At 40.4% G+C, this 25,549-nt stretch overlaps 1 protein-coding gene across 2 annotated transcripts in view; it reads right to left on the minus strand.

Annotated features, from left to right (window-relative positions):
* The window catches only part of LOC311302558 (uncharacterized protein), a 56,658-nt gene that overhangs the window by 2,074 nt on the left and 29,035 nt on the right, over nucleotides 1–25,549 (minus strand). The window contains exons 1-2 of one of the 2 annotated variants that reach the window (XM_084428542.1): nucleotides 20,014–20,294; nucleotides 675–2,166 (exon numbers count right to left, since the gene is read on the minus strand). In XM_084428542.1, coding sequence (XP_084284668.1) covers nucleotides 675–2,161 — 1,487 coding nt within the window. In that variant the 5' untranslated portion in view covers nucleotides 2,162–2,166; nucleotides 20,014–20,294. Of the gene's footprint in view, nucleotides 1–674; nucleotides 2,167–20,013; nucleotides 20,295–25,549 lie in introns of those variants that run through there. The other variant, XM_084428541.1, reaches the window with a different exon arrangement.

A 25,549-nucleotide genomic window follows, 5' to 3' on the forward strand; every position in this document is an offset into this window, starting at 1 on the left:
CTCCCTAATCAAACACACCTGATTCAATTCATCAGCTCATTATCACATGGTTTAATGAGCTGATGAGTTGAATCAGGTGTGTGATAAATGCCAAATTTCTGTTGTACACTTGTTTTGTAAATGAGAAAACATCTACCAATATGTCCATACAGATGTCTACATACATCTGTATACATATGTATAACATCTACCATTATTACATGGCTTGGTTGAATTCTAATGTAGAATGCGGTGTGTTATTTCTTGATATCAGACCACTGCTAAGTATAACACACCGTTGCCATGAAAAACAGAGCGTTGCTATGGACGCAGGATTCTAACCGTAGAGACGGAACGGACTATTTTCTTTAGCGGAAGCAATACAATCGTTTTTAAATAAATTTTGGGTCAAATTATTGATTTATTTGGTAGGTAGCCATGTAATAAGTGGGATAATGTAGAGCGAGGCGGCTGTTATAGCGAATTCTACCTGTCGGGGTTGTATTCGCTATAACAACCGCCTCGCTCTACATTATCCCTTACATAACATCTACCAGTAAATACAATTTCTATGGACTAAATGCATATGAAAAATCAAGGTTACATGGTGAAGCTGCTGCAGGAAAAGCACACAAGCCAAACTAACTTCAAGATTCCAGATTTTGTTGCTCAGTACATAAAGACGAACAACTTACACTGATCTCAGACTGTGTTGATGTGGTTTCTCCACTGCATGGATCTTCAGGTGTAGCTTCAGGTGAGTTTTAATAGAGAAACTCTTCCCACACTGATCACACGTGTGCGGCTTCTCTCTGCTGTGGATCCTCTCATGTCTTTTCAGATGTGATGAATGATTGAATCTCTTGTCACAGTGTGAACACTTGTAAGGTTTTTCTCCAGTGTGGATCCTCTGGTGCCGTTTTAAACAGTTTGCTGTAGTAAAAGTCTTTTCACACTTAAAGCACATGTACTCTCTCACACCAGTGTGAATTTTCTGATGTGTATGTAAAGTGTGCAACAGTGAAAAACTCTTTCCACACACAGAACATGAATGCGGCTTCTCCTTCGTATGAACTGTCAGGTGTGTCTTCAGCTCTGATGACCTAAGAAATGTTTTGCCACATTGATCACATGAGAACGGCTTCTCTCCGGTGTGGCTCTTCATGTGAACATTAAGAGTATGTTTATGTGAGAAACTTGTTCCACATTGATCACATGTGAACGGCTTCTCTCCAGTGTGGATTTTCATGTGTTCTTTAAGGTGTGATGATCGCCTGAAACTCTTCCCACATTGATCACATGAGAACGGCTTCTCTCCAGTGTGAATTCTCATGTGAATCTCACAACTGTCTTCACGTGTGAAACTCTTTCCACACTGATCACAATTAAACGGCTTTTCTCCGGTGTGGATTCTCATGTGACGCTCAAGACGATGTTTGTTTGTAAAGCTCTTCCCGCACTGATCACAAGTGAACAGCTCTCTTGTGTGGATCCTCAAGTGACGCTCAAGGGTATGTTTGCATGTGAAACTCTTCTCACACTGGTCACATGTGTACGGCTTCTCTCCAGTATGAACTCTCATGTGGACTTTAAGATGATTTTTTAATGTAAATCTCTTTCCACATAGATGACATGTGAACGGTCTCTCCCCAGTATGAACTCGCATGTGAACATCAAGAAGTTGTTTGGTTGTGAAACTCTTCCCACACTGATCACATGTGAACGGCTTCTCTCTGTTGTGGATTTTCATGTGACGGTCAAGATTATGTTTGCATGTGAAACTCTTTCCACACTGATCACATTTGAACAGCTCTCCGGAGTGGATTTCCATGTGACGCTCAAGACTATATTTGCACGTGAAACTCTTTCCACATTGATCACATTTGAACAGCTCTCCGGTGTGGATTCTCATGTGACGTTCAAAATGATGTTTGTTTGTAAAGCTCTTCCCGCACTGATCACATGTGAACGGCTTCTCTCCGGTGTGGATCCTCATGTGACACTCAAGATTATGTTTGCATGTGAATCTCTTTCCACACTGAGTGCAGGTGAAAGATTTCTTGGCACTTCTTTTCTTTAAAAATGTATTTTTAGTCTTTGAGCGCAAAGGTTTTTCTCCAGGTTTGACATGATGTTCCTCCTCCACTTCACTCAGTTTTTCACTCTCCTCGCTCTCTTCCATCAGGTCTGAAATCAAAGAGAAAAGGTTATTTCATTTTCAGTACATCAAAACAATTCCAAGAGATATATGAATTGAAAGGACGTAAAAGTGAACCATAATGTAACAAAGTAAACAACTGCTATAAATATTACAATCATTTTTATGCCTTTTTATAAATTATACGTCCCTGAAAATTTACATGAATGAGGTACATTGATCTTCAATTATTATTTTTAAAACATTATATACAAATACCATATTTTAATAGTGTATGAGCCATATTCATTTTGTATTTTGTGTAATTTTGTCCTGTGCCACTAGGGGGCTGTATGTGCTTTGTGGCTTATCTGATCTCGGATCAGCCTGGATAGGTAATTTAAATAAGAGGAAACCCAGACACAGGTGTTGCTGATTTGGGAAGCAAACAGTTTTCGACTGTGCTTTTGTGCCTTGCCTTTGTGGTGAGCAATGCGGTTTGTTGTTTTGGTTACATATTATGAGTTAAGATATTGCTGCTGTATGGTATATGGAGGAAAATAAACCCGCTAGATAATAGTAACATTACTGAACTCTCCGTTTGTTTTGTGTCAGGCTGCACGGGCACACGTCTAAACTTAATTCGCTGTATTAGCAACCAGTACTAGACTTCGTTTAGGACTTAGTCAGTACAAATAGTGAGAACTATTACATATATTTGATCAACGACAATTATGTAATGTAATATGAATACATTAAAAAATATACAATAGTGTCATAATTTGGACACCAATTAGGGCTGTGCGATATAGCAAAAAAAATAATCACGATATAATGTTTCATATTGTTCGGTATCGATAATTATTTAATTTTTTCATAAAAATGTTATTTTTTAAAGAAAAGTAGAAAGTACACAACTCTTCATCTGATCTTTCTGTTTGTGACCCGTCTTACAAATCCCTTGTTTTCAAATCCCTACCATTACTAACATACGTAAATCAAATGTCACATGTAGGCCTGTCACGATAACAAATTTTGCTGGACGATAAATTGTCCAAGAAATTATCGCGATAAACAATAATATTGTCGTTCTGAGACCATTTTCATTTAATATAATTATAATGGCATAATAATGCAGGTACACCTTTTCAACGATCTATAAACTTTTATTTCTAAAGAATATTAAACATTGAAAACGGAAAACATTTTAAATATCCAAAAAAATGAACAAAACAACCAAAAACAATAAAAGCAATGGACTCTTAGTGTCTGTTAACAAAATAAATGTCTGTTAATAAATAAAATGGATATAAACAAAATTGCACTTCAAAAAATATTAAACATTAGGCTTTAGACATTAGGCATAAATAGTGATACATTCCATAACAGGCAAAACTGACAGTTAGGACCTTTGTAAACAAAACAAAAAAAAAGCCTCAACAAGCCATATCGCACAATTTTGCACTGTTACTTTGTCAAGTGATTGTGTACTGTCGGGAAGACGGAGACGCGCTTTATTGCGTGTATGCCACACACTGAAAATACTTGGTTAGGTTTAGGGGTGAGGAGTGCGTGCGTATTACACGCCATAAAGAGCGTATCATATGCACGCAAAAACTATTTTTGGCGTATAAATGGCACGAGAAATAACATTCGTGGTATAGATACGCATTTTCATGTGATCGGGCTCACTGTCGCAACTCACAACTAGCGTCTTCTCTCTCTCCCGGCAGTCGCCGCAAACAGTCCCGCCGGCGCTTTCCCACACAAAAACCATGTGACTGACAAGCGCCGCGCGCCGCCTCCCCACACAAAGACCATGCAACTGACAAGAGAGTTCACTCCTCCTATACGCTAAAGAACCGAGAGTGGTCATCCAGTCTCTTTGGTAGAGACTGAGAGAGAGAGACGAGGAAAAAGCATGCAAATGGAATTATCGCGGCCGGAAAAATTATCGAGGTCATTTTTTTTTATCGTGCGATTAATTGACTTATCGACTATCGCGACAGGCCTAGTCACATGTCGGAGGCAGTCCAATCCTAACGACCTGCATACCTTTCCGGTGTCTTCGGGTACTATATTCTCTTTTCCTATTGGCCTCTGGAATTGCCAGTCTGCTGTAAACAAAGCTGATTTCATTACATCTATTTCTAGTCATTTTAGTCTCAGCCTACTGGCCCTGACTGAGACCTGGATCAGACCAGAGGACACTGCCACACCGGCTGCCCTCTCCACTAATTTCACTTTCTCACACACATCTCGCCTGACTGGTAGGGGTGGAGGCACTGGTCTGCTCATCTCAAACGATTGGAAATTTGATCATTTACCACCTCTGTGTGACAACAGCTCATTTGAATCACATTCAATTACCATCACAAGCCCTATTAATTTTTTTTTTTTTTTTTGCATTTTGTATTTGTATATCGTCCCCCAGGGCAGCTCCGCAGTTTCTTGGAGGAGCTTGATGTGCTACTCTCATCCTTCCTTGAGGATGGTACTCCTCTCATAGTTCTTGGAGACTTCAACATCCACCTAGAAAAACCTCAGGCTGCTGATTTCCACACTCTGCTTGCTTCATTCGACCTCAAGCGAGTATCTACTGCGGCTACTCACAAATCAGGTAATAAATTGGACCTTATTTACACACGCTGTTGCTCCACTGACAATACACTGGTCACTCCATTGCACACCTCAGATCACTTCCTCCTCACTCTCAACATCAACCTGCCACAGAACACAACACACACTCCTCCACAGGTCACCTTTCGGCGAAACCTTCGCTCACTCTCACCCTCTCGTCTATCCTCTCTGGTCTCATCCACACTTCCTCCACCTGATCAGCTCTCAACACTAGATACTAACAGTGCAACTGCTTGGACAACTTCTGCCCACTTTCCTCCAGGTCAGCCCGCGCCACACCCTCTGCCCCCTGGTTATCTGATGTTCTCCGTGAACATCTTTCGAAACTCAGGGGTGCAGAGAGGAAGTGGCGCAAATCAAAAGATCCTACTGACATTGGTCTTTATCAGTCCCTCCTCTCTTCCTTCTCTGCTAATATCTCCACTGCTAAAATGACTTACTATCACAACAAAATTAACAATTCTTCAGACTCTCACATGCTTTTCAAAACATTCTCCTCTCTTCTCAACCCTCCTCCTCCTTCATCAGCACTAAAAGCTGATGATTTTGCTACATTCTTTATAAATAAAACAACCGCCATCAGCGGCCAATTTACCAATCCACAAACTGACACACACATTTTACCAGCTAACACACACTTTCTACCTTCCTTCTCTCTACTTTCAGAGGTAGAGGTCTCCAATCTCCTCCTTTCCAATCGCCCTACCACCTGTCCGCTTGATCCTATTCCCACTAACCTACTTCAAGCCATTTCATCTTCGGTTGTACCCGCACTCACACTCATCATAAACACCTCTCTTCACACTGGTACCTTTCCCACAGCATTTAAGCAGGCTCGTGTAACCCCACTGCTTAAAGGGATACTTCACCTCTGGGAAGATGAATGTGTAAAATAGGTCATTTAAGTAGAAGAAATGTGAAGAAATTTTTGAATTTGGAGCTTTCTAGACTGAGAAAAGCCAGAAAATTTATTTTTGGCTTATGTGGATGAAAGACAACAACTCCCAGAATGCACTTGCTTCGCTGCCTTAGGAGGCCACGCCTACCGGTAAGAGTGCGTAGTTGAAAACAACAAGGCTAGCCTACGTGATGAGTTTGCCAGTGATTTACAGGGATTAAAGTTCTCCGTCGCTACGACGGATTTCCGTCAATTGCAGGGTTCCAGTCTGTCCTTAAAGTCTTAAATTCACTTTTCATAATTTTAAGGCCGTAAATAGGCTTTCATTTCTCAAATAGTGTAATAAATGTCTTAATTTTAGTTTGAATAGGAAAGACGAGGTGTATTCACCCTGCTGAGGGGGATGTGATCAAAGCCTGGAGTGGAGCAAAAGCACGTTCCTCTCTCCACTCTAAGCACTCTGTAATCACTCCGCTCATGATCCACTCCGGGTTTTCAATTACCGCTCACGGAAAGTGCATGTCAGGCTACAACTGAGCGCTGAGGTAGATATTTCAGTTACCATGGACACACTTATAATGCAGGTAGGGCGATATATCGATATATTTTTGAAATGCGATATGGAATTAGACCATATCGCATATATCGATATAGTTCAAATTTGCGCTGTAATCCTTGCTCCCCGCTCCTCCTATTCCACTCTGCGCGCGTGTTTAGAGCATGTTATGAGAGGCGAATCATGACTAACGTTACTTCAGAAAACCCAGCACAATAGGAACTACCAGGCAGTGACATAAGTGTACGCTGAATTAGTTTTTCACCTCAGAAAAACGGACTGTCTTGTCCCGTCAGCCGTTATCCTGTTCTCGTAGCGCACACTCAATTGCACGCGCAAATGCGGCGGCGCGCGCTGTATCGCCTCACTGATCAAGTGCAAAAGAAACTACGAGCATAACGCCGTTACGTTGTAAATTACACGAAATAAAATAAATGCAGGTATGATTTCATTCTATTCACCAGGAGCAGTTTCCATGTTTCATTAACAGTTATTGTTAATATTGTGTCACCATGGTAACTGTCGTTTCCATATTAACCCCAAAATGCCACTATTTTTCTTTGTGTTATTTTTAATATTTTTAAATGACTGTAGTGGCTCATACCAACATTGTATTAACAAAAACTAGTTTGGGACTGCTATTTAATAGCTTTAGCATAGGCCTAATGTTTATTTATTAGTACTAGTCTTTACTATTAGTCACATTCTTACAATTTATGTTAAGTAAAGGGGAAAAGTACTTGTGTGTGTTAAAAATTTGTTATAATTTGTCTATATATATATATATATATATATAGGCAAATTATAACACATTTTTATATATAGGCAAATTATAACAAATTTGCCTATATATATCAGTGTTTCCCCTTGGTTGGTTGGTTGGTTGGTTTGGGGAAAATTGACACAGATTGTCAATCTATCTATCTATCTATCTCTATCTATCTATCTATCTATCTATCTATCTATCTATCTATCTATCTGTCACATAAATTGGTTGTCTGGGAGGGTAATGGTTTGTAAAAGTTAAAAAATGTTAACATAAGATATCTCTTTAAAAAAATAAATAAACATATTTAAATCTTTTTAAAATTGACTTTTGCAAATAACCTTTGTTAAATTTATAGAAGTATTTGTTAATATTAATGGACCAGAGCTTCAATAGTTTTATTTTTTAACTAACAACTAAAAAAAGATTTATAAATACTAACCAATATATATATACATTTTAAATGGGCTTTTTTTATGAGAAGTTTTTATTTCTATGATGCATTTATTGGAGAGAATAATCCTGTCAGACGCACCACTGCTGTGAACGCGCGTTCACGTAAACACAATTTAAACAATGTATTATTCAATACATTACTTCTATATAATTATATATTAAGATGCTCAAGCAAGTGGTAAAATATTTAACCATGTACTTATATTAAAATCTTTTGTATTTAAATTTTAATACAATAAATCTTGCATGTCACAAAGAACTTGTTTTTCCACCTCCACGAATAAGACGAGTGTTGTTCATTATGTCGCCTTGTTGAGGTAAATTGTAGTTTTCCTTGCTTTAACTCAGTCTTAAAGTGAAAAAAGTAGTAATTAAATAAATTTATGAGATTACTACATTTTATTTAATTAATCGCACTTATGGTGAAATTACTACATTTTCAGGTCAATCGGTGTTCATTTTGACCACGAAACATGCGCTGTCACTTTAATTCAGCGTTTGCAGCACAGCAGAAATAGACTCGGTGCAGAAACGATCTCTGCACTGCATACGCACCGCAACTGGAACAGATCGATCATCGACGGACTGCATCCTCCTGCAGTGTGAAAGCTCTGTTAACATGGGTACGGAAAAAAAATACTCACCGCAAACGAAATATATGTGAAACGGGCGTTAGACTTGGAGCAGGAGAGCTACTCCGGCTGCTACTAGCAGTAGAGCGAGTGTTGCCATCTTCAGTTCAGCGACACATTTCCAGCCGCGCGCTCTCTGTCCGCTAGTGCTCAACTGTATGTGACGCAAGTGTTTGTTTGTGTGTAAGTGTGCGCACTCATTGGGATAATTGTAAACACAGACAGAAAAGACATGCCATCGTGGAAATAAGATAAATAACATATTACTTAAGGGCCATTTAGTTTTTTTTTTTTTTTTTATAAAATAACAAATTGTAATCTGTCGCTATAAAGAAAATCAAATCAAATTTACTTGACCTCCAAGGGGGGCGGGGGGAGCCGTTAGGAGGGCGGGGCGCCCCCCTTATATAATGGTAGGGGAAACACTTAAATATAAATATATATTACTTATTGCGCCTACTGGCAATAATTAAGCGGTTTAAAACGTCTCCCCTTAAAACGCTATTGGTCTCGACTATTTAAAAAGTTAAAGGAATATGACTTGGCCTAAAAAAAATTTCAGTCAGAAGAATTTTTTTCACTTTAATCCCTGGATTTAGAAAAGGGCCAAAATGTCCGGGATTCGGCTTTTGCGTTCTACAGTCGCCATTCTTTCATCATGTTTACTGTGGTGAGCAGGACGAGGCTGACGGCCGCGGGAGAACAGCGCGAGGCCGGTGGCTTCATTACTGAGACGCGCCGGGTCTCGCATCGCTCACGGAGGAGCGGGAATTTTCTTAGCAATGGTAAAACGCACATCAACCGATCACTTGTTTAGCGTTCATGTAAACACTACATTCAGATTCACCAATCGGAATGAATTCAGTTAGATTGAAACAAAAGGTGCATGTGCATGTAAACAATGAATGGCGACCGTAGAACGCAAAAGCTGAATCCCGTACATTTTAAACGATCTCGCCCGCCGGACAAGTCCGGGAAAAGGAGGATGTTGTTGTTTACCCCTACTTACTGAGCTTTCTCCTACTATTCAGCTTTCTCCACAGAAACGAGCCTGCTAGCTTAGCTTCCAAAGAAAGACGGCTGACACTGTGTACATTCTGTGAGTGAAATCCCACCCTCTATGGGCGGATTGTAAACATGCGGAACAACACCATCTACTGGCTGTAGTCTTTAGCCTCTGGCCAGAAAATCGTCATTTTGCGTCATCGGAGGATTTTTTCCAGACAAAAAATACATAAATCTCTTGTCTCAGGGGGATATGAGGGTGGAAAGCATGGTAATTCGAAAATACTACAGGTTTTCTACTAATACAAAGCTTAATGCTAAATCCTGAAGTATCCCTTTAAAGGAGAACTCCGGACAATTTTTAAGTTAATCTTGATCGTTATACCTTTGTGAGTACTGTCTATAGAAGAAAAAATAAATTAACTGGATTGGTGCTTGCAACACGGAGCTGCTACAGCTTATGTCCAGAGCTCCAACTCAGCTAAAACAGCAGTTATGGGGGCATATACATAAAGAGTGGCTTTGTGCCACCTAAATAGTGTTTTAGACAGCTAGCTGTAGTCTCGCGCTGAAGTCCCGTGGGAACTCAGTTGTTGCCGGAAAAAGGTAAATAGCAGTGTGCAGGTGGGAGGAGCGTCGTGTGTGAGGAGTGAAGATCGGAGTTGCTCACAAGTGAAGAAGAAATGGTTCGCATTTGTGCCGTTCCGAATTGTGGCAACAGAATGCAAAAATACAAGAACTTAAATTTTCATCGTCTTCCTTTCCATGACCTCGAGATTCTGCAGTTGTGGCTAGTTTTCCAGCTACAAATGAGTTCCCACGGAACTTCAGCGACTTCAGTTTTTAGCGCGATAACAGTTTATTCAAGTGATCGCTATGCCAAAGTGGCATAAATTTACAGTAAGTTGTCGCTACAGCAGGGTTTTTCCTGCATAGAGAATTACGAAGCGGTACTCAGGACATTCTGCAAGAGCGCACAAAAGTGATGCGCAGATTGCATCAGATAATCCGCGTGTCGGGCCGGCCAAGTAATACAAAATAACATTACAATTAATTGCGGGATGGGTCGCAAGTCCGGAGATAAATTACTGTTTTGATTTTAATAAAGACAGAACTCTCATTTGGTAAAACGCAATGAACGTGCATAACTCTTTTTCTTTAATTTTCAGGCTATGTTTATACGGAAACGATCTGAACAGAAAACGCAAAAGTTCTGCGTTTAGACAAGCGTTATGGGGAGGAAATCTGCGTGCATATGGTGACTCAAAAGTGCGTGAAATTCAATGTAATATGCACTCCAGGCAGCTAGGTGGCAATGTGAAGCACTGCCACACAACAACACCAAGTCCGTGCGCCTGCGTACAACCTTCCTTCAACACAACATGGCGAAGCGTATGGAAACGTATGAAAAAAATAATCCGAATTTGTTCCAAATATAATCCGAAAATAATCCAAATAAACTAGATTTGTTATTTTCCTGTACTGGCGCATTCCTGTGACATAAACGCCTACGCAACGAGAGCCACAATGAGCAGATCGGTGCCTTCACTGTCTAGCAGACTTTTTTGCAGACTTTTTACCCTTTAGACGGGAACGTGACGGTGGAGCGTTTTTAAGATTTCCACTCTGGAGGGTGGTTTCACTTTTTTGCATTTTTAAGCCCCAAAAACGCCGTCGCCGTCTAAACGAAAAGCACATCTGATAAAATATTTTTACGTTTTCACCCGCGAGCAGAGGGGGCGGAGCTTTAGATTCTAGAGAGCATTTGATTGGACAGAAGATGTGATGAGAAGCTGAAGTAAGCGGTGATGTCATAGAATTCCCTGATCCATTTTAGCGGAAGTGAGAGAGTTTTGAATTCATAACCTTAAGCCTAACATATTCATACTAAAAGCTAAAAAAACTTACATTCGGATTTCAGGAGCCCTTTAACTAAAATTCTACAAAAACTTAAGAGAAATTAATTTGATAAGTGTTTTTTCATGAAACAATGATGTATTGAAACAGTGACAATTTAAGTTTGAAGGGAGTAAAGCCTGTGTTTATAGGCTAAGGAAATGTAATTTTGCTTTTGACCTACTTCAGTGCGATATGTTACCATATCATCATGCTTAACACTGAGAATTTGAACAATTGTAATGTGATGATCAGATATCTAAATCAGAGAATATCATAGGTTAGAGCGGGGTTGGTGTGTGGATGATTTATGATGTGTTGGAGCTCTTCATTTTGAACTCTCAAAGAGCACCAGATTAATAAATGTAAAACTTTCTTCCGGGGGAGCACGCCAGTGTAGACTATATGACTTTCTACTTTCAGACGAACACAATCGGAGTTATATTAAATAATATCCTGGCTCTTCCAAGCTTTGTAATGGGAGTGAATAGAGGACATGATTTTGAAGCCCAAAAAGTAGATCCATCAATAATAAATAAATATCCACATTGGGGGTTAACCCCCTGAGGTCGGCAATCGCGCCGGTGCAATAGGCTCGTTTTTTTCCTTATCAGTGCAAAAAAAAAATCAAAATACTAATATTAATTTTTATTTTATATGCTTGTGTTATACATCAATCGATCCTGTTAAGTGTGTATTATTTTTGTGTATACTCATAATAAAAACAAAGTGTTGTGCTTTTCGCCAAATAAAGAAAAATAAACATGATGCGAGTTCTGCCGTCCTCTCTGTCAGTGAATTCCGCCCTCCTCTCTGTCAGTGAATTCCATTCTGAAACGCGTCCGCAAATGAATTGTAACTCAGCAAATACTTCTCACACAGACACGTTAGATATGTCTTTATGAAGCTTGAATTCTCTTCTTTTAAGTGAAGTAATTAATATAAAAAACAAATGTTTAACTCATGTAATCCGTTTGAAAGCAAGGAGAGGTGCCGTTTTTTTCCTTCTCCCTCATTATCTCTAATTAGCTGAGGCCGCCCCGCCCCCGGCGCTATTCACATGGTAAATAGTTTAGGTGAGCTATGCTTCGCACACGCCCCCCGATCAATGCCTTGAAAACACAAAGTTTCATCAGATCAGATTCACTGATAGTTCATCGCGTTTAGAGAGGATGGCTCGTTTCTCCGGTAAAGACGCCCTTCAGATGATTCTGGACAGCGAGGAAGAATTCACCTCTCGAACGGCAGCATTTTCAAGAGCGAATTGATCCCGCAGAGGATACAAGTTCAGAGTAAGTTGTTTACTGTTATATAATTCCTTTTCTGATAATATAGAACTTTATATACATTTAATTTCTGAATTTTCAGACTATATTTTCCCTAGTTTTGGCTAGCTTTTGACACCTTACAGGAACAATTACTTTACAATATCCCTAACATTCATATTCATGTAGCTGTTGACTGTTAAAAGTGTGTATGTAAGTGGTCCAGGGGTAGAACTTCTGCCTAGCGTGTCAATGGTTCTGGGTTCGAAACTGCGCTCACATATTTTTTTTTTTTTTTTTTTAAACCGATTATGTTTTTCAGTGGTTGTATATCAGGCAGGGACACTTTGTGTGCATATTTTTTTCTAATTTCACCGGAACGAATAGAGAGTCTCTCGTGCGCGTCCGAGTGAAGACTGTGCGCGAGCCAGAAACAAACAATAGTATCCGCCACACTGATCGCAGCGGCAACGCGCACTTTGGTCAGTTGATTTAAAACAAATTAACTGGAGATGTTTTGTTTATTTGTATTGGTACATTCGTGCCGCGAGATGTTTCAAAAGTGGTGGGGACAATATCGACCTTAGAAAATAGTGGTGGGGACATGTCCCACCCGTAAATTACGCCTATGCATAGACGTAATATTTTACAGATGAAATGTAGCCTAATTGTGTTTACATCATAATAATATAGTTGCCTACCTATTCTTGTGTGAAATTACAAAAAAAAAATTCTTTTTTTATCCGTGGCCATTAGTGATTGATAATGATACAATTTATTTAATTGTGTTATCAAAATGCTCACGTTTTTTTTTTTTTTTACAGATGTGACAATGAACATGTCCAAGCACCTGTCCCGAAGAGAGCAAAGGCAAACAAGCAGGCAAGCAACAGGCAGTCCACTCTGACATGGAAAACATGAATTGTTTGAACATTGCTTTGTTTATAGCAGACTGATTTTTTTTTTTTTTTTTGCACACATTTGATTTGCTTAGAGCAAATTTAGAACATTTAGTTCCTCCACATAGAGGAATTACAATAAAACAGATTGAAAAACAAAACCTTTGAATCTCCTCTACTTCTTCCAGGCTCCTTCACTTGATGGGCCATTAGGGTCATTATGTGTCTATGTCACACCCCTGGTCTGAATCTCATTAATATTGATAGGCCATTACCACTCCCACGCATAAACCTCTTCTGACAAAAAAACTGACTTGCAAAGTTTAAATCAATGTATTGTTTTATTTGAATGATTAGGCAGGATGATTTTCACATCATTTGGAAGCTAGAACTCGAAGCGACAACATACATTAGTCAAAAGTCTTGTTGACACATATTTATTATGTGTTTTGTGGTCTTATTTCAGCAACTTTCATTTTAATTTTTTTCAATAACCACGCATAAACATTATTCTCTTAAAAATTCAAACGCATACATGCATCTTGAGCACATATTATGGTAGTCCTGTTTGTGCTATATAGAGTGAATTTTCACCTTTACCATTAACATGTTTATAAATAACTGAAAAAAGCACAAATGTCAGGGCATGTCAGAACACCTCCAGGGCCCAGAAAACCCCTCAGACCCCAGAGGGTTAAATAAAGGTCTTCTGAAGCAAAGCGATGCATTCATGTAAGAAACATATCCATATTTAAAATGTTATACTACTACTAGAGCACAAAAATGTTTATAAGAGAACTAATTTCTTCATTGATCTAGTCATTTAATTTTGCTATCAAAATGCACAAGATTTATGCATTTAAATTTAAAATGTAAAAAATGTTCTTAGAGGAACCAATGCCCACACACCACAGTCTCACAAAATCCTGTTGGAAACACTGTATACCGCAGCAAAATAAGTAGGCTATATAATAGTAATTTGCAGCGTGCATTTGTGTAAAGCTTTGATGCTTTTAATCAGAGCGAAATGAAACGGTCTGAATCAGAAACGGTTGCTGTGCTGTCAGTCTCTCCTCTTCCTCCAGCTTAACCACGTCCACTTCTGTAGCCTTTTTCAACACTTCATCTGGAAAGCTGTGTAAACATCTGCTAAGCATATTTTCAAGCAGTTTTGAAACGCGTTTTCTGTATGTTTAGGCTAAACTGCACATCAAATAGACCTGTTTGCATCCATGAAATATGTGTGTTGATGTTAACACATAAACCAGCCCAATCTCATCCCAAGGCGTCATATACTGACCCTAACCCTACCCCAGACCTAAACCTACCCATAACCGAACAAAGCTCTGTGCGTGACATATTGACGCTAAAGGGTGCCATGTGCGTTGGATGTAGACGAAATGTCAAAGGCGTCAGTATATGATGTCCTAGGAGGCGTTACACTTAACGAAAAATGTCATATTCCTTAGTTAATCTGATAGTTTTGTAAGCCGTGGTGTTCATGCTACTGTATCAGATATCAAGCAGATCCTCAGGAAAGAAGCATGATCACGCACGGATGGGATGAGTGATGGAATTTATTCTCTTTTATTACACGGCTCTGTGGAATACTTGATTCTGATTGGTAAGCGACATCCGGCGGTATATTACTTAGGGCTGCACGATTCTTGCTAAAATGTGAATCACGATTTTTCTCCATGGGAATTGAGATCACGATTCTCTTACACGATTCTCATTTTTTCAACCAAAATGTATTGCACTTAAGTACAAAAAAACAACAACAACAAAAAACAAAGGACATTCAGTATAATAAAGTGCAGGAGTAACAAAAAAGTTGTCTCTTTTAGACCCCTTAAAGTGAATAATTTTAAAGCTTTATGTTGCTGAACTTAAGAGAACATTAACATATACGATAATAAAATTAAAATAACTAAATAGAACCTGTGCTTTTTGCTCCAATTGGCACAGAATGTACGTAGTACTTACATCTACTGTGTTTACGGGAATACTCGACTTAGCATTTTGATATATTCCTGTGTTTATTTGGTCATTTAGGCGCGCAACCGAAGACAAAGGCTACTATGCGTGTCCGTGTTGCGCTCGGAGCGCGCGCACAGCATCCTGTCAGTAGCCTAATTCAGTTCTCTTTCACAACTTATCGCGCTTTTAATATTTCTTTTCAATATAAAGCACATTCTGCTCTTTTCTTTCTCTTTAATTCATGATTTGTTATTAATAACTTTAAACAGAATGATCAACTGAAATCTGCGCGGATTATCAAAAATACGACATATAGGACATAAAATTTTCTCTGCGCAAAAGTGTAAGTAAAAGCACAGCAAAGCACCTGTTTCAATAAAAGAATATATTAAAGTTTATATAGCCTACTTTTACATTTTCGCTGCTGTTCTAAAATGATTTTCGCCATTACCTTAAACAAGCTGCAGCTGCTTGACTCCAGTGCAGGAGCTGTAGGTTACCACAGTAACGTAAGCGGTTAGTTGATGACACTCGCGAACAGCACTGAACACGCACTTTTGCCGGTACAACTTGAATATTATTATTATCATACACGTTTCATTAACTTTGGGGGTGTGGGATCACGATGGTAGCTTTCATCGTGATGCCGGTCAGCCATCACAACCCTATTTTGTTATTGTGTGAGTGAGTGTGACCAATAACGCGTGAATGCAGCATGATCTGAATGCAGGGAAATACACGGAAGTGAATCGCCATCATTAAGAAATGAGATCGCATTTATGTTTGAATCGAGATCGTGATTTTTTTTCGATTAATCGTGCAGCCCTAATATTACTCCCAGATAACAAACGCTGAGAACAGATAACGCAGGCTCATCCGGGTCACTGAAGTCAGCAGCGCTAGGAATATTTTTTCTTTGTGGAAGTTTTGCGTTTTGTGAGCTAAAAAAGTATTAAAACTCAGTCAAATCAATATTTTGTGTATAGTTATTTAATTATGCCATCCAGACTCGCTCTCTCGTTTCATACAAATGCAGCGGCGGACATTTTGTGGCTATTGTTCACACTGTTGGATTATGAGATACGATTTTAAAACTGTTTAATCTGAAATCAATATATATCTTATCCCCAACTGTTTATGTGGTGAAATGCTGTGTAATAAGTGCTATGACCGTATATCGTATCTCTTAAATGTCCGTCTAATTTGAACTTGCCGCTGAAACTGCTCTCTCCACGGAAGCTTTGAGTTTAAAGACCAATCAGATCAATATTTCGTGTCTAATTATTTACATATGTGGCAAGCAAGCGGCAACCTCCCCGTCTCTCTCTTGAAACCAACACGGAAGTAAGTTAAACTGCAATTCATTGACTGGCCGCTTGAGGCTGGCTGCAGAAGTGAGTCAAATCTGTATCTCCAAAATGACCAACTTTACAGCAGAAAAAAACATGTTTACAGCCTGGATCTCTATGTGGCTTTGGTCTATACAGCTAATTTTGCTCTTCATAACAACTGTGAGGGGGGTGAATTTTTTTATAACTCATCCGTTTAGTTGATTAATATTTAAAATTCTGCATAATTAAGGGTGTGGCCACTGGCCACTTGAGTGACAGGTGGATTGCCGCTGATGTCAATGCTAGCCGTTTGTCTGCTGTTAGCCGTCACTTCACCTCAGCAAATTTTAGCTGCTGAACTTGCCATCTCTTGCCAGTGTTTGTGCTTTTTTTCGGGATTATTTCATACAATTTAATACACTCATTACTTTGCCCACGGCTTAGGATTCCGTCGTTGTCGTCGAGTATCGTTCGAGAGAACAACCAGCGCTGTATTTCAGTTTTCCTCTGTGAACATGCACTAATGGATGTCTGACAATTTCGTTGCTTTTTGGAGTTTTCAGATTTAAAAACGTCAATAAAGGCTTGTTCGTTCTGCTCTCACGGAACAGATAGATTATAATATGCTTATGTACCGTCAGATGAAATCCTGCAGGTGTCGGTGCTTTCTCCGTCCATGCAATAAATGCACATCCTTGAATGAGCGTGGATTTTCTAGCGCATTTACTTGAACTTCATAGGCAATATATCTATGATTTAACCCATTTGAGAAGCGGCCAAAATCAGAATTTAAAGGGATAGTTCACCCAAAAATGAAAATTCTGTCAGTAATTACTCACCCTCATGTTGTTCCAATCGCGTAAGACCTTCGTTCATCTTCGGAACACAAATTAAGATATTTTTGATGAAATCTGAGTGCTGGATCACTTCTCCATAGGCTGCTAGGTGGCCCAAACTTGCTGGCCCAGAAAAGTTATTAAAGAGATCGTTAATATAGTCCAAGTGACTACAGTGGCTCAATCTTAAGTATATCAAGCGACGAGAATACTTTTTGTGCGCAAAAACAAACAAAAATAACGACTTTATTCCACTATTAATTTCCTTCTCTCTGGGCCTCGTAGTGTTTTTGCGCTGCGCGTCTGTGTTGCACGTCATCACGCATCACACATATGACTAGCGTCGGCCAATAGTGAGCCTACGTGGTGACGTGTAACACAGACGTGCTGCGCAAAAACACTACGCGAACCAACTAGAGGTCGAGAGAGAAGGAAATGAATAGTAGAATAAAGTCGTTATTTTTGTTTGTTTTTGCGCACAAAAAGTATTCTCGTCGCTTGATATACTTAAGATTGAGCCACTGTAGCCACTTGGACTCTATTAACGATCTCTTTAATAACTTTTCTGGGACAGCAAGTTTGGGCCACCTAGCAGCCTATGGAGGAGTGAGACAAAGCTCAGATTTCATCAAAAATATCTTAATTTGTGTTCCGAAGATGAACGAAGGTCTTACGCGGTTGGAACAACATGAGGGTGAGTAATTACTGACAGAATTTTCATTTTTGGGTGAACTATCCCTTTAAAATGCAAGTTACTGAATAAGCTCTCTATGAACTTGACGAGCGATGCCGCGCTGACGGACCATAGACTATAAAAAAAAGTGACTGACATGACATTTTTGAATTTTATCTTGTTTTTCATGAATGTATTTTGCAACAATACAAAGAGCAATGTGTAAAGCAATGTGAGATTTAGTGTTACACTTATTGTCTCTAATTTGTTCCCCACTAAACATTTTCACAAAATGTTCAGATTTTATACAATTATTGTGCACTTGTGATTTTTCTAGACTCATTTTTACTGCTGAATTATCCACTAATCTAGTTTATAAAAGCATTTGTCAGATTATGATCATATGTGATGCGATCTGGGAAAACCCACCACATGGTGAAATTTTACCTATTACAGGTTTTGATACCATATGGAAGCTGGTATCAAGCCCTTTCCAAATCTGTTTTTATTTTCATCATAGCTTGTTGGTAGCAAAAGTTATGTTTATCTGAAGTCGGTCGATCGCTATGATTTTCTGGAACGGAATTTTGAGAAAACAGGTTTAATTAACTGTCACCGTCGGGACGCTTCTTGTCCTCCATCTCGCGATTGTTATAAAACTGCGTGACGTTATAGTTTAAACAGGATTGGCGCGAAATGCGCACTAATACACACTCACTGTACATGTTATGTAGTTTATTTTATAGGTAAACTATCTTTGTAGTGTTAAGAGACGGACAGGTGTATGGGATATACGGCAATTGTTTTGTTTTTTTCACCTCTGCCGGGCGTTAGAGAAAATGGTCGCATAGAATGCATTAGAGAAAGAGAGTATTTTCAGCTTGACACTATAAATCGCTGTTTTTCTGCACTAAACAAGGGAATTTTGCCACGATATTTTCAGAGATAAGAGAAAAGATGTTATAGAATAATAATTTAATGAAAAAAAAAATTGACAAAAAAAACGGACATTCAAACTATTTTGGAATTTACTGAAAACGGCCCTGCGCGACATCCGACGGGTTTTCCCAGATCGCATCACATATATTTTTTGTTGTTGTTGTTTTTCTTTTTTTCAGTTCTTATTATCAGTTCAACACAGAGTTATAGAAATTCTACTTGATGAAAAAAAAACTGCACTGGTATCGGTATGGATCGGTATCGGCCGATACTCAGAATTTTTGGTATCGGATCGGATCGATTCTGGAAAAATGGTATCGTTGCATCCCTAGGCTTTACATCATCAACTGTCACTTTAGCGCGAGGCCCTGTGCAGTCGCAGACTTGGTAACGTTACTGTAAGTAGCATAACGTTATAGCATTACCTCCCCAGCCTGAGCTAACCAACTCGATCACGTTGAGCGGTGAGCGTGGTTTCAGATAGCCAGGCTCCTCAGCTTCACTCACGCCTCTTTGCCTATTTTCTGTTATCCGGGAGTGACGCGAGGCCAAGATGGCGACGGCCGGCTCCGCCCACTTTAGGCTTCAAAAACGGTCTTCAGAAACCTACGGGTGACGTCAGGGATACTACGTCCATATTTTTTTACAGTCTATGGTGGCAAGTAGCAGTGTAATAAGCGGGACAATATCTCGGCTTTGCGTTCTCATCACTCTGCCCGGGGTTATTTTGAGAGAACAACCAGCTGGATGTAGCCTACATTATCCCTTATGAGTAGTATGAGGCAAAATTAGCAAAAACACACCGGAAGCGTGAATGCTCAAAGGCATGAATACCATAATTGCACGTATACATGTTAGCAAAAAAATATAACACTGTTTCACAAAATTTAATGCAAATAAAAAATACTAAGCATAATTGAAACACTCCATCATGTAAACACAGAAAGAAAATGTGTGTTGTGTGATAGAAAGTCTTTTTGGTAACCTACATGCCGTGTCATTGATTGTAGATTGAACCATGTGGTAACTAACAATGCTAGTCAAACAAATATTATATCTTAGACTGCTATTCAATCGCATTGAAAATAAAAACAAATTATATAACCATTAAATGTGCAAACATACCTTAAAGGAGAGTAGTAAGAGGCGAAATGAGCAAAAACACACCGGAAGTCCTGCTCTCTCACTCCTGCATTGACAAACACGCGCGCGAATGAAGAGATAGACAGATCACGATTAAAAGCGCCAGTTTTAACGAGAGTTCGCTAGTTACACGGATACTCGTCATGAAGTATTTATCAACAACGTTTTAACACGATGTTCACTCTGATAAAGTTACAAAGAGACAGTAAATAGCACATGTGTATGAGAGAGAGAAAGATACTGTGCTTCCCGTCTGCTTTCACAGTGAGACTAAGCGCGAATGCTTAAAGGGGAAGACGAAGAGAAACCACTTCCTAACGGCAGTTCTCTCTTCTCGCAGTGGATCTGACACCTGTGAGATCAAATACGGATATTCACGCTTGTGCACGGTGTTGCTAATAAATTGGATGTAATTTGAGTCCAAATACGTGTTTATCAATAATTTTTTCATTAATACACACGTGTTTCTATATTTTAATATAAAAAATGCCATCATAACCCAGATTGCACTGTCAGAGAGTTGGGCATATTCACACATAATTTATAGGGCTATATATTGACACATATTTCAGATTCGATTTGATTTAGATTTTCAAGCTTGCAATTCGATTCGATTTAGATTCCAATTCGATTCAATATTGATTATTTTGGATATCAGACCACAATACATGGTAAATTTCAAATCTTTTAACAAATCTCTTAACTAATGCTGTAAACTATGGTAGTCAGTTGTAGCCTAGGGCCTAGGCTTCATTAGCCTACCATAATATTGAAGGTAAAAATTAACTGATTTGTATAAAAACTAAAATTACACTTTTATTTATTTTTATAATAATAAAGTTATATGAAATGTAAACATTTAAATGGTGGCTGTCATAAAAAAAAACTTGCTAGATTTATTCAAACATGCATTAAATATTGAAGAACATTAAATTAATATGTAATATGGTGCATATATTTAGCAAAATGCTCCTCTCTAGAGTTAGTTTTTCTAGCTGACTAACAAGTTTATGGTCACTGGATACAGTTTTTCTGAGGTAAATGTGACGTTACATGACATTGTTTACAAGCCGTTTTACTAACGTCTTTCCACAGTTGAAACACTGATTGAGCAACTCCATGTAACATGATATGGATTTCGATCAGTTGTACTCTTTCTTTAACACACTTTGGATGCTCATTCATGTTTATTTTGCGCTGAAACTGGTATTATCAAGGTGGAAGAGAAGATCATGTGCTTCTCTAGAGCTGCGCCAGAGCGATCTCACACCACAGCGCCAAAACGCTATTTATGTTTTTGAATTTTGTAAGAAAATGGATTGAATTTGAAATCTGAGACTTTGTTTCATATCAATAGTAACAAAGCACAAAGATTATTGTGATTTATTGGATGGGATGCACGCTACATACACAACTGAAAACAGGATGAATAATCGATTCTTGGGATTTAAGAATCGATATCGGTTCGTAAAAATGAGAATCGATTAAAATCGAGGAATCAATATTTTTTTACCCAGCCCTAATAATTTATACATGTAACCCTCTGATTCTCTCTCTCCGCACGCTCACTGGACTCTAGCACCTCCGCTGCTCTGCGTTGTGTTATATATTCGTGGGTGGTGGTAGAAAGCGGGGACTCAGACACAGAGTGGTTTGGGATTGTGGCTTGACCGTTTATTCCACAGCACGGCATCTATAGCGTTGACAACATGAACTCAGCTTAAGTTTTAAACTAGCAAAGTATATTTCAATGCATATGCAATTCAACAGTAAGCTTGTGCTGCTTGTTTTATCATACATTAGCCACCATGCATTAATCACATTTTAAAGGAAAAACAAACCATTTCAACTCTCTATTAATCTGCATTTAGATCTTTTACAGTTTAAAACACAAAATATCTTAATTAACTGATCTTTAGTGCGAAAACAACAACTATATTTTACATTGATTTTCCCCACTACCATTAACATGGCTTACCTATAGCGTTGACAACATGAACTGAGGAAAAGATGACGCAATACTCCCGTATCAACGCTACGGTACATGACGAGGCCCAAACAACGCTAAAGGCACTTGAATCTGTTTTAATTCAATAGCGTTATGGGGACACCTTGTGGACAACACAGATATATATACCGCCTTACATCCACCCCTTCTTTAATTGATGGCGTCCCAGCCATCTAATTAACCAAAACTCCAGTGTGGTGTAATCTATGACAACAATAATAAAATAAAAACATGTTGTGAATGAATGAATAGCACCTGATGTGTGTGATAGGCGTGGGTAGCTAACTGTTATCAGGGTGCATGCAGTATGGTTCTACGTGTTCTCTGCTGCTCCTCTTACTTCTGGCCTTCAACCACAACTTTCTCCCTCTTTCTATCTTTTGGTGGTCACTCTCCAATTTCACCACTTGGGTCTCAAGTGAGAGTTTAGTTGGGGGATGCCGGTTCCTTCTCGGGTTTCTTCTTGGGGGGTTGGGCCCTTGAGTGGGGGCGGCATCACTACCAGTCACAAGCACTCCTTCTCCATTACTTGATTCCTCTGTCCACAAGTCAGCCTCCTCTTTGCCCATTTGCTCTTCCTCTTTTTCTTGGGTTCCAATTAGGGCTCTGTCCAGCATCTCCTCTGAATCGTTACTCCTTGTTTCCTCTTCACCCTCTGATTCAGTGCCTGCCCCACATGTCCCACCATCTGACTCGCTCCCTTCTATGATCACTCCTTCCTCTCGTTCCACTGGGAGAAACATACACTGCGTCAAAAGGTTCCTATGAACCACTCTCTCCGCTCCCCCATCCTCTCGTCGCACCACGTACACAGGCAAACCAGGTTGCTTCTTTACCACAACATATGGCTGTCTCTCCCATCGATCTCCCAGCTTCTGCATCCCCTCCACATGACAGACCTTGACTAAGACCCTATCCCCAGAACTAAAGTCTTCACCTCTCTGCTGGCAAAAGGACAGCAGAAATAGTATTATGACAAAAAGGTCTGATTAGCCAGGGCATAGGCCTGCGACAGGGTGTCATGCAGGGCCTGGACATACTCGCTGTATTCACATGGCGGGGTTGTTGTGGTGGACCTGAAGATGAGGTCCACTGGGAGCCTGGGGTGTCTACCAAACATAAGGTAGTATGGGCTATATCCAGTGGAGTCATGTTGCGAGCAGTTATATGCATGTGTCATTGAATCTACATGCTCATGCCACCGGGGCTTTAGATGCAGATCCAGTGTTCCCAGCATGTTCATTAGGGTACGGTTGAATCTTTCGGTGGTCCCGTTGCCCTGGGGGTGGTAGGGTGTGGTGTGGGTTTTAGTGGTCCCAATACACTTGCATAGCTCCTTCACTATTGCACTTTCAAAGTTACGGCCTTGATCTGTGTGTAATTTAGCAGGGAAACCGAAACGGCAGAAGAAATTCCTCCACAAGACCCTGGCCACTGTGACTGCCTTTTGGTCCCTGGTGGTGTAGGCCTGTGCGTAACGAGAAAAGTGATCCGTAACAATGAGCACATTCTCCATACCACCCTTGGACTTCTCCAGCTTTAAGAAGTCAACACAAACCAGTTCCATGGGGGCACTGGTATGGATACTGACAAGGGGAGCCCTGACATTGGCCGTGGGAGTTTTCCTAAGACAGCATCTCTCACACTGTTCGCACCAAGCCTTGATCTCCTGAAACATTCTTGGCCAGTAAAATCTTTCCCTTATCATCTGTAGTGTCCTCTCAAATCCCAGATGCCCTGAGTCATTGTGAAGGGCTGTTTTGACAGTTTCACGCAGCCTCTCTGGCAGTATTAGTTGCTCCACCACCCCTTTATGGCAGTCTCTGATGCTGCGATACAGGATCCCTTTTTTTACCACTAACCTCCTCCACTCTTTTAAGAGGAGGCCCCCAGTGGTGCCCACTTTCATCCTCTCACTGTGGCTTGGTTTGTGGTCCTTGCTCTTAAAGTGGAGGATGGGACCGATAACTGTGTCTTCCTTCTGTCCCACTCGAAGCTCCTGTGTGGTCATAGCAGGTAGAGCCTCCATCCCCACATCCACATACGCCTCACTGGGCTCCAGTGACTGACCGCTTTCAGGCTCCTCTGTGACTGCTGCTATGTCCTTTCCTGAGCCCTCCCCAGGCTCCTGGGTGGTATGTGCCTCCTCATGTCTCTGTTCACCCGCCCTCACCTGTTGCGGGCATGACTGCAGGGTCTCCGCCACTTCCTGATTGGACATACGTGAGAGGGCGTCAGCGTTAGAGTTGTCCTGTCCCCTCCGATACTGGATGTCAAAGTCAAATATGGAGAGATGAGAAACCCATCGCTGACCTGTGGCGTCGAGCTTGGCTGAGGTCATTACATATTTCAGAGGGTTATTGTCGGTCAGAACAGAGAACTTGCGCCCGTAGAGGTGGTCATGGAACTTATCTGTCACGGCCCACTTGAGCGCGAGGAACTCAAGCTTGTGTGCTGGATACCTCGTCTCAGGTGGGCTTAGGCCTCTGCTCGCATACGCAATGACCCTTTCCACTCCATCTTGTACCTGCGCTAGCACAGCACCAAGCCCCATTCCTGAGGCATCAGTCTGCAGCAGAAAGGGTTGACTGTAGTCTGGATAGCCAAGCACTGGTGCATTTATCAGCTTATCTTTTAAAGACTGAAAGGCCTCCTCACAGTCGGCAGTCCACAGAAATGGCAGGTCAGGGCCTGGGCTTTTCTGGATCCCTCTTCTTTCTAGGGTCACCGGAGGTAAGGCGGTATAATGGAGCAGCCAGGTTAGAGTAGCCCTTATCATACCTCCTATAGTACCCCGCAAACCCCAAAAACCGGAGCACTTCCATACGATTAGTAGGCCTCACCCATTCCTTGACCTTACTGATCTTCTCTGGGTCTGTCCTGATGCCCTCTGCTGACACCCAGTGACCCAAGTACTGCACTTCCTTCCTTACAAGCTGGCACTTGGAGGGTTTCAATTTTAAACCATGCTCCCTAAGTCTATCAAACGCCAGCTGGAGCCTCTCTAGATGCTCATTAAAGGACTTTGAGAAAATGATAATATCGTCAAGGTAGATAAGTAGATGGGTGAAATTTAAGTCCCCAAAACAGGATGTCATCAGCCTTTGAAAGGTGGAGGGTGCGTTTAGCAGCCCAAAAGGCATTCTATTGGCCTCAAACAGACCCATGGGAGTGCTGAATGCTGTCTTGTACTTATCATGTTCTGCGACCTCTACCTGCCAGTAGCCCGATGTAAGGTCTAGGGTGGAAAAGTACTTTGCTTGCCCTAAAGCCTCTAGAGCTTCCTCTATCCTTGGCAGAGGGAATGCGTCTCGGGTGCTACAGGCGTTGAGCTTCCGGTAGTCGATACATAATCGAAGTGATCCATCCTTCTTGGTCACCACCACCACAGGGGATGCATACGGACTTTTACTGGGGCGAACGACTCCTGCTGTCTCCATGTCCATCAATAACCGCCTCACATCTTGCCACTGGGAGGGGGGTATTTTGCGGTACGGCAGTCGGAAAGGC

The sequence above is a fragment of the Rutilus rutilus genome (assembly GCF_951802725.1).
Source record: "Rutilus rutilus genome assembly, chromosome: 1".
In the NCBI taxonomy this organism is placed as follows: domain Eukaryota; kingdom Metazoa; phylum Chordata; class Actinopteri; order Cypriniformes; family Leuciscidae; genus Rutilus; species Rutilus rutilus.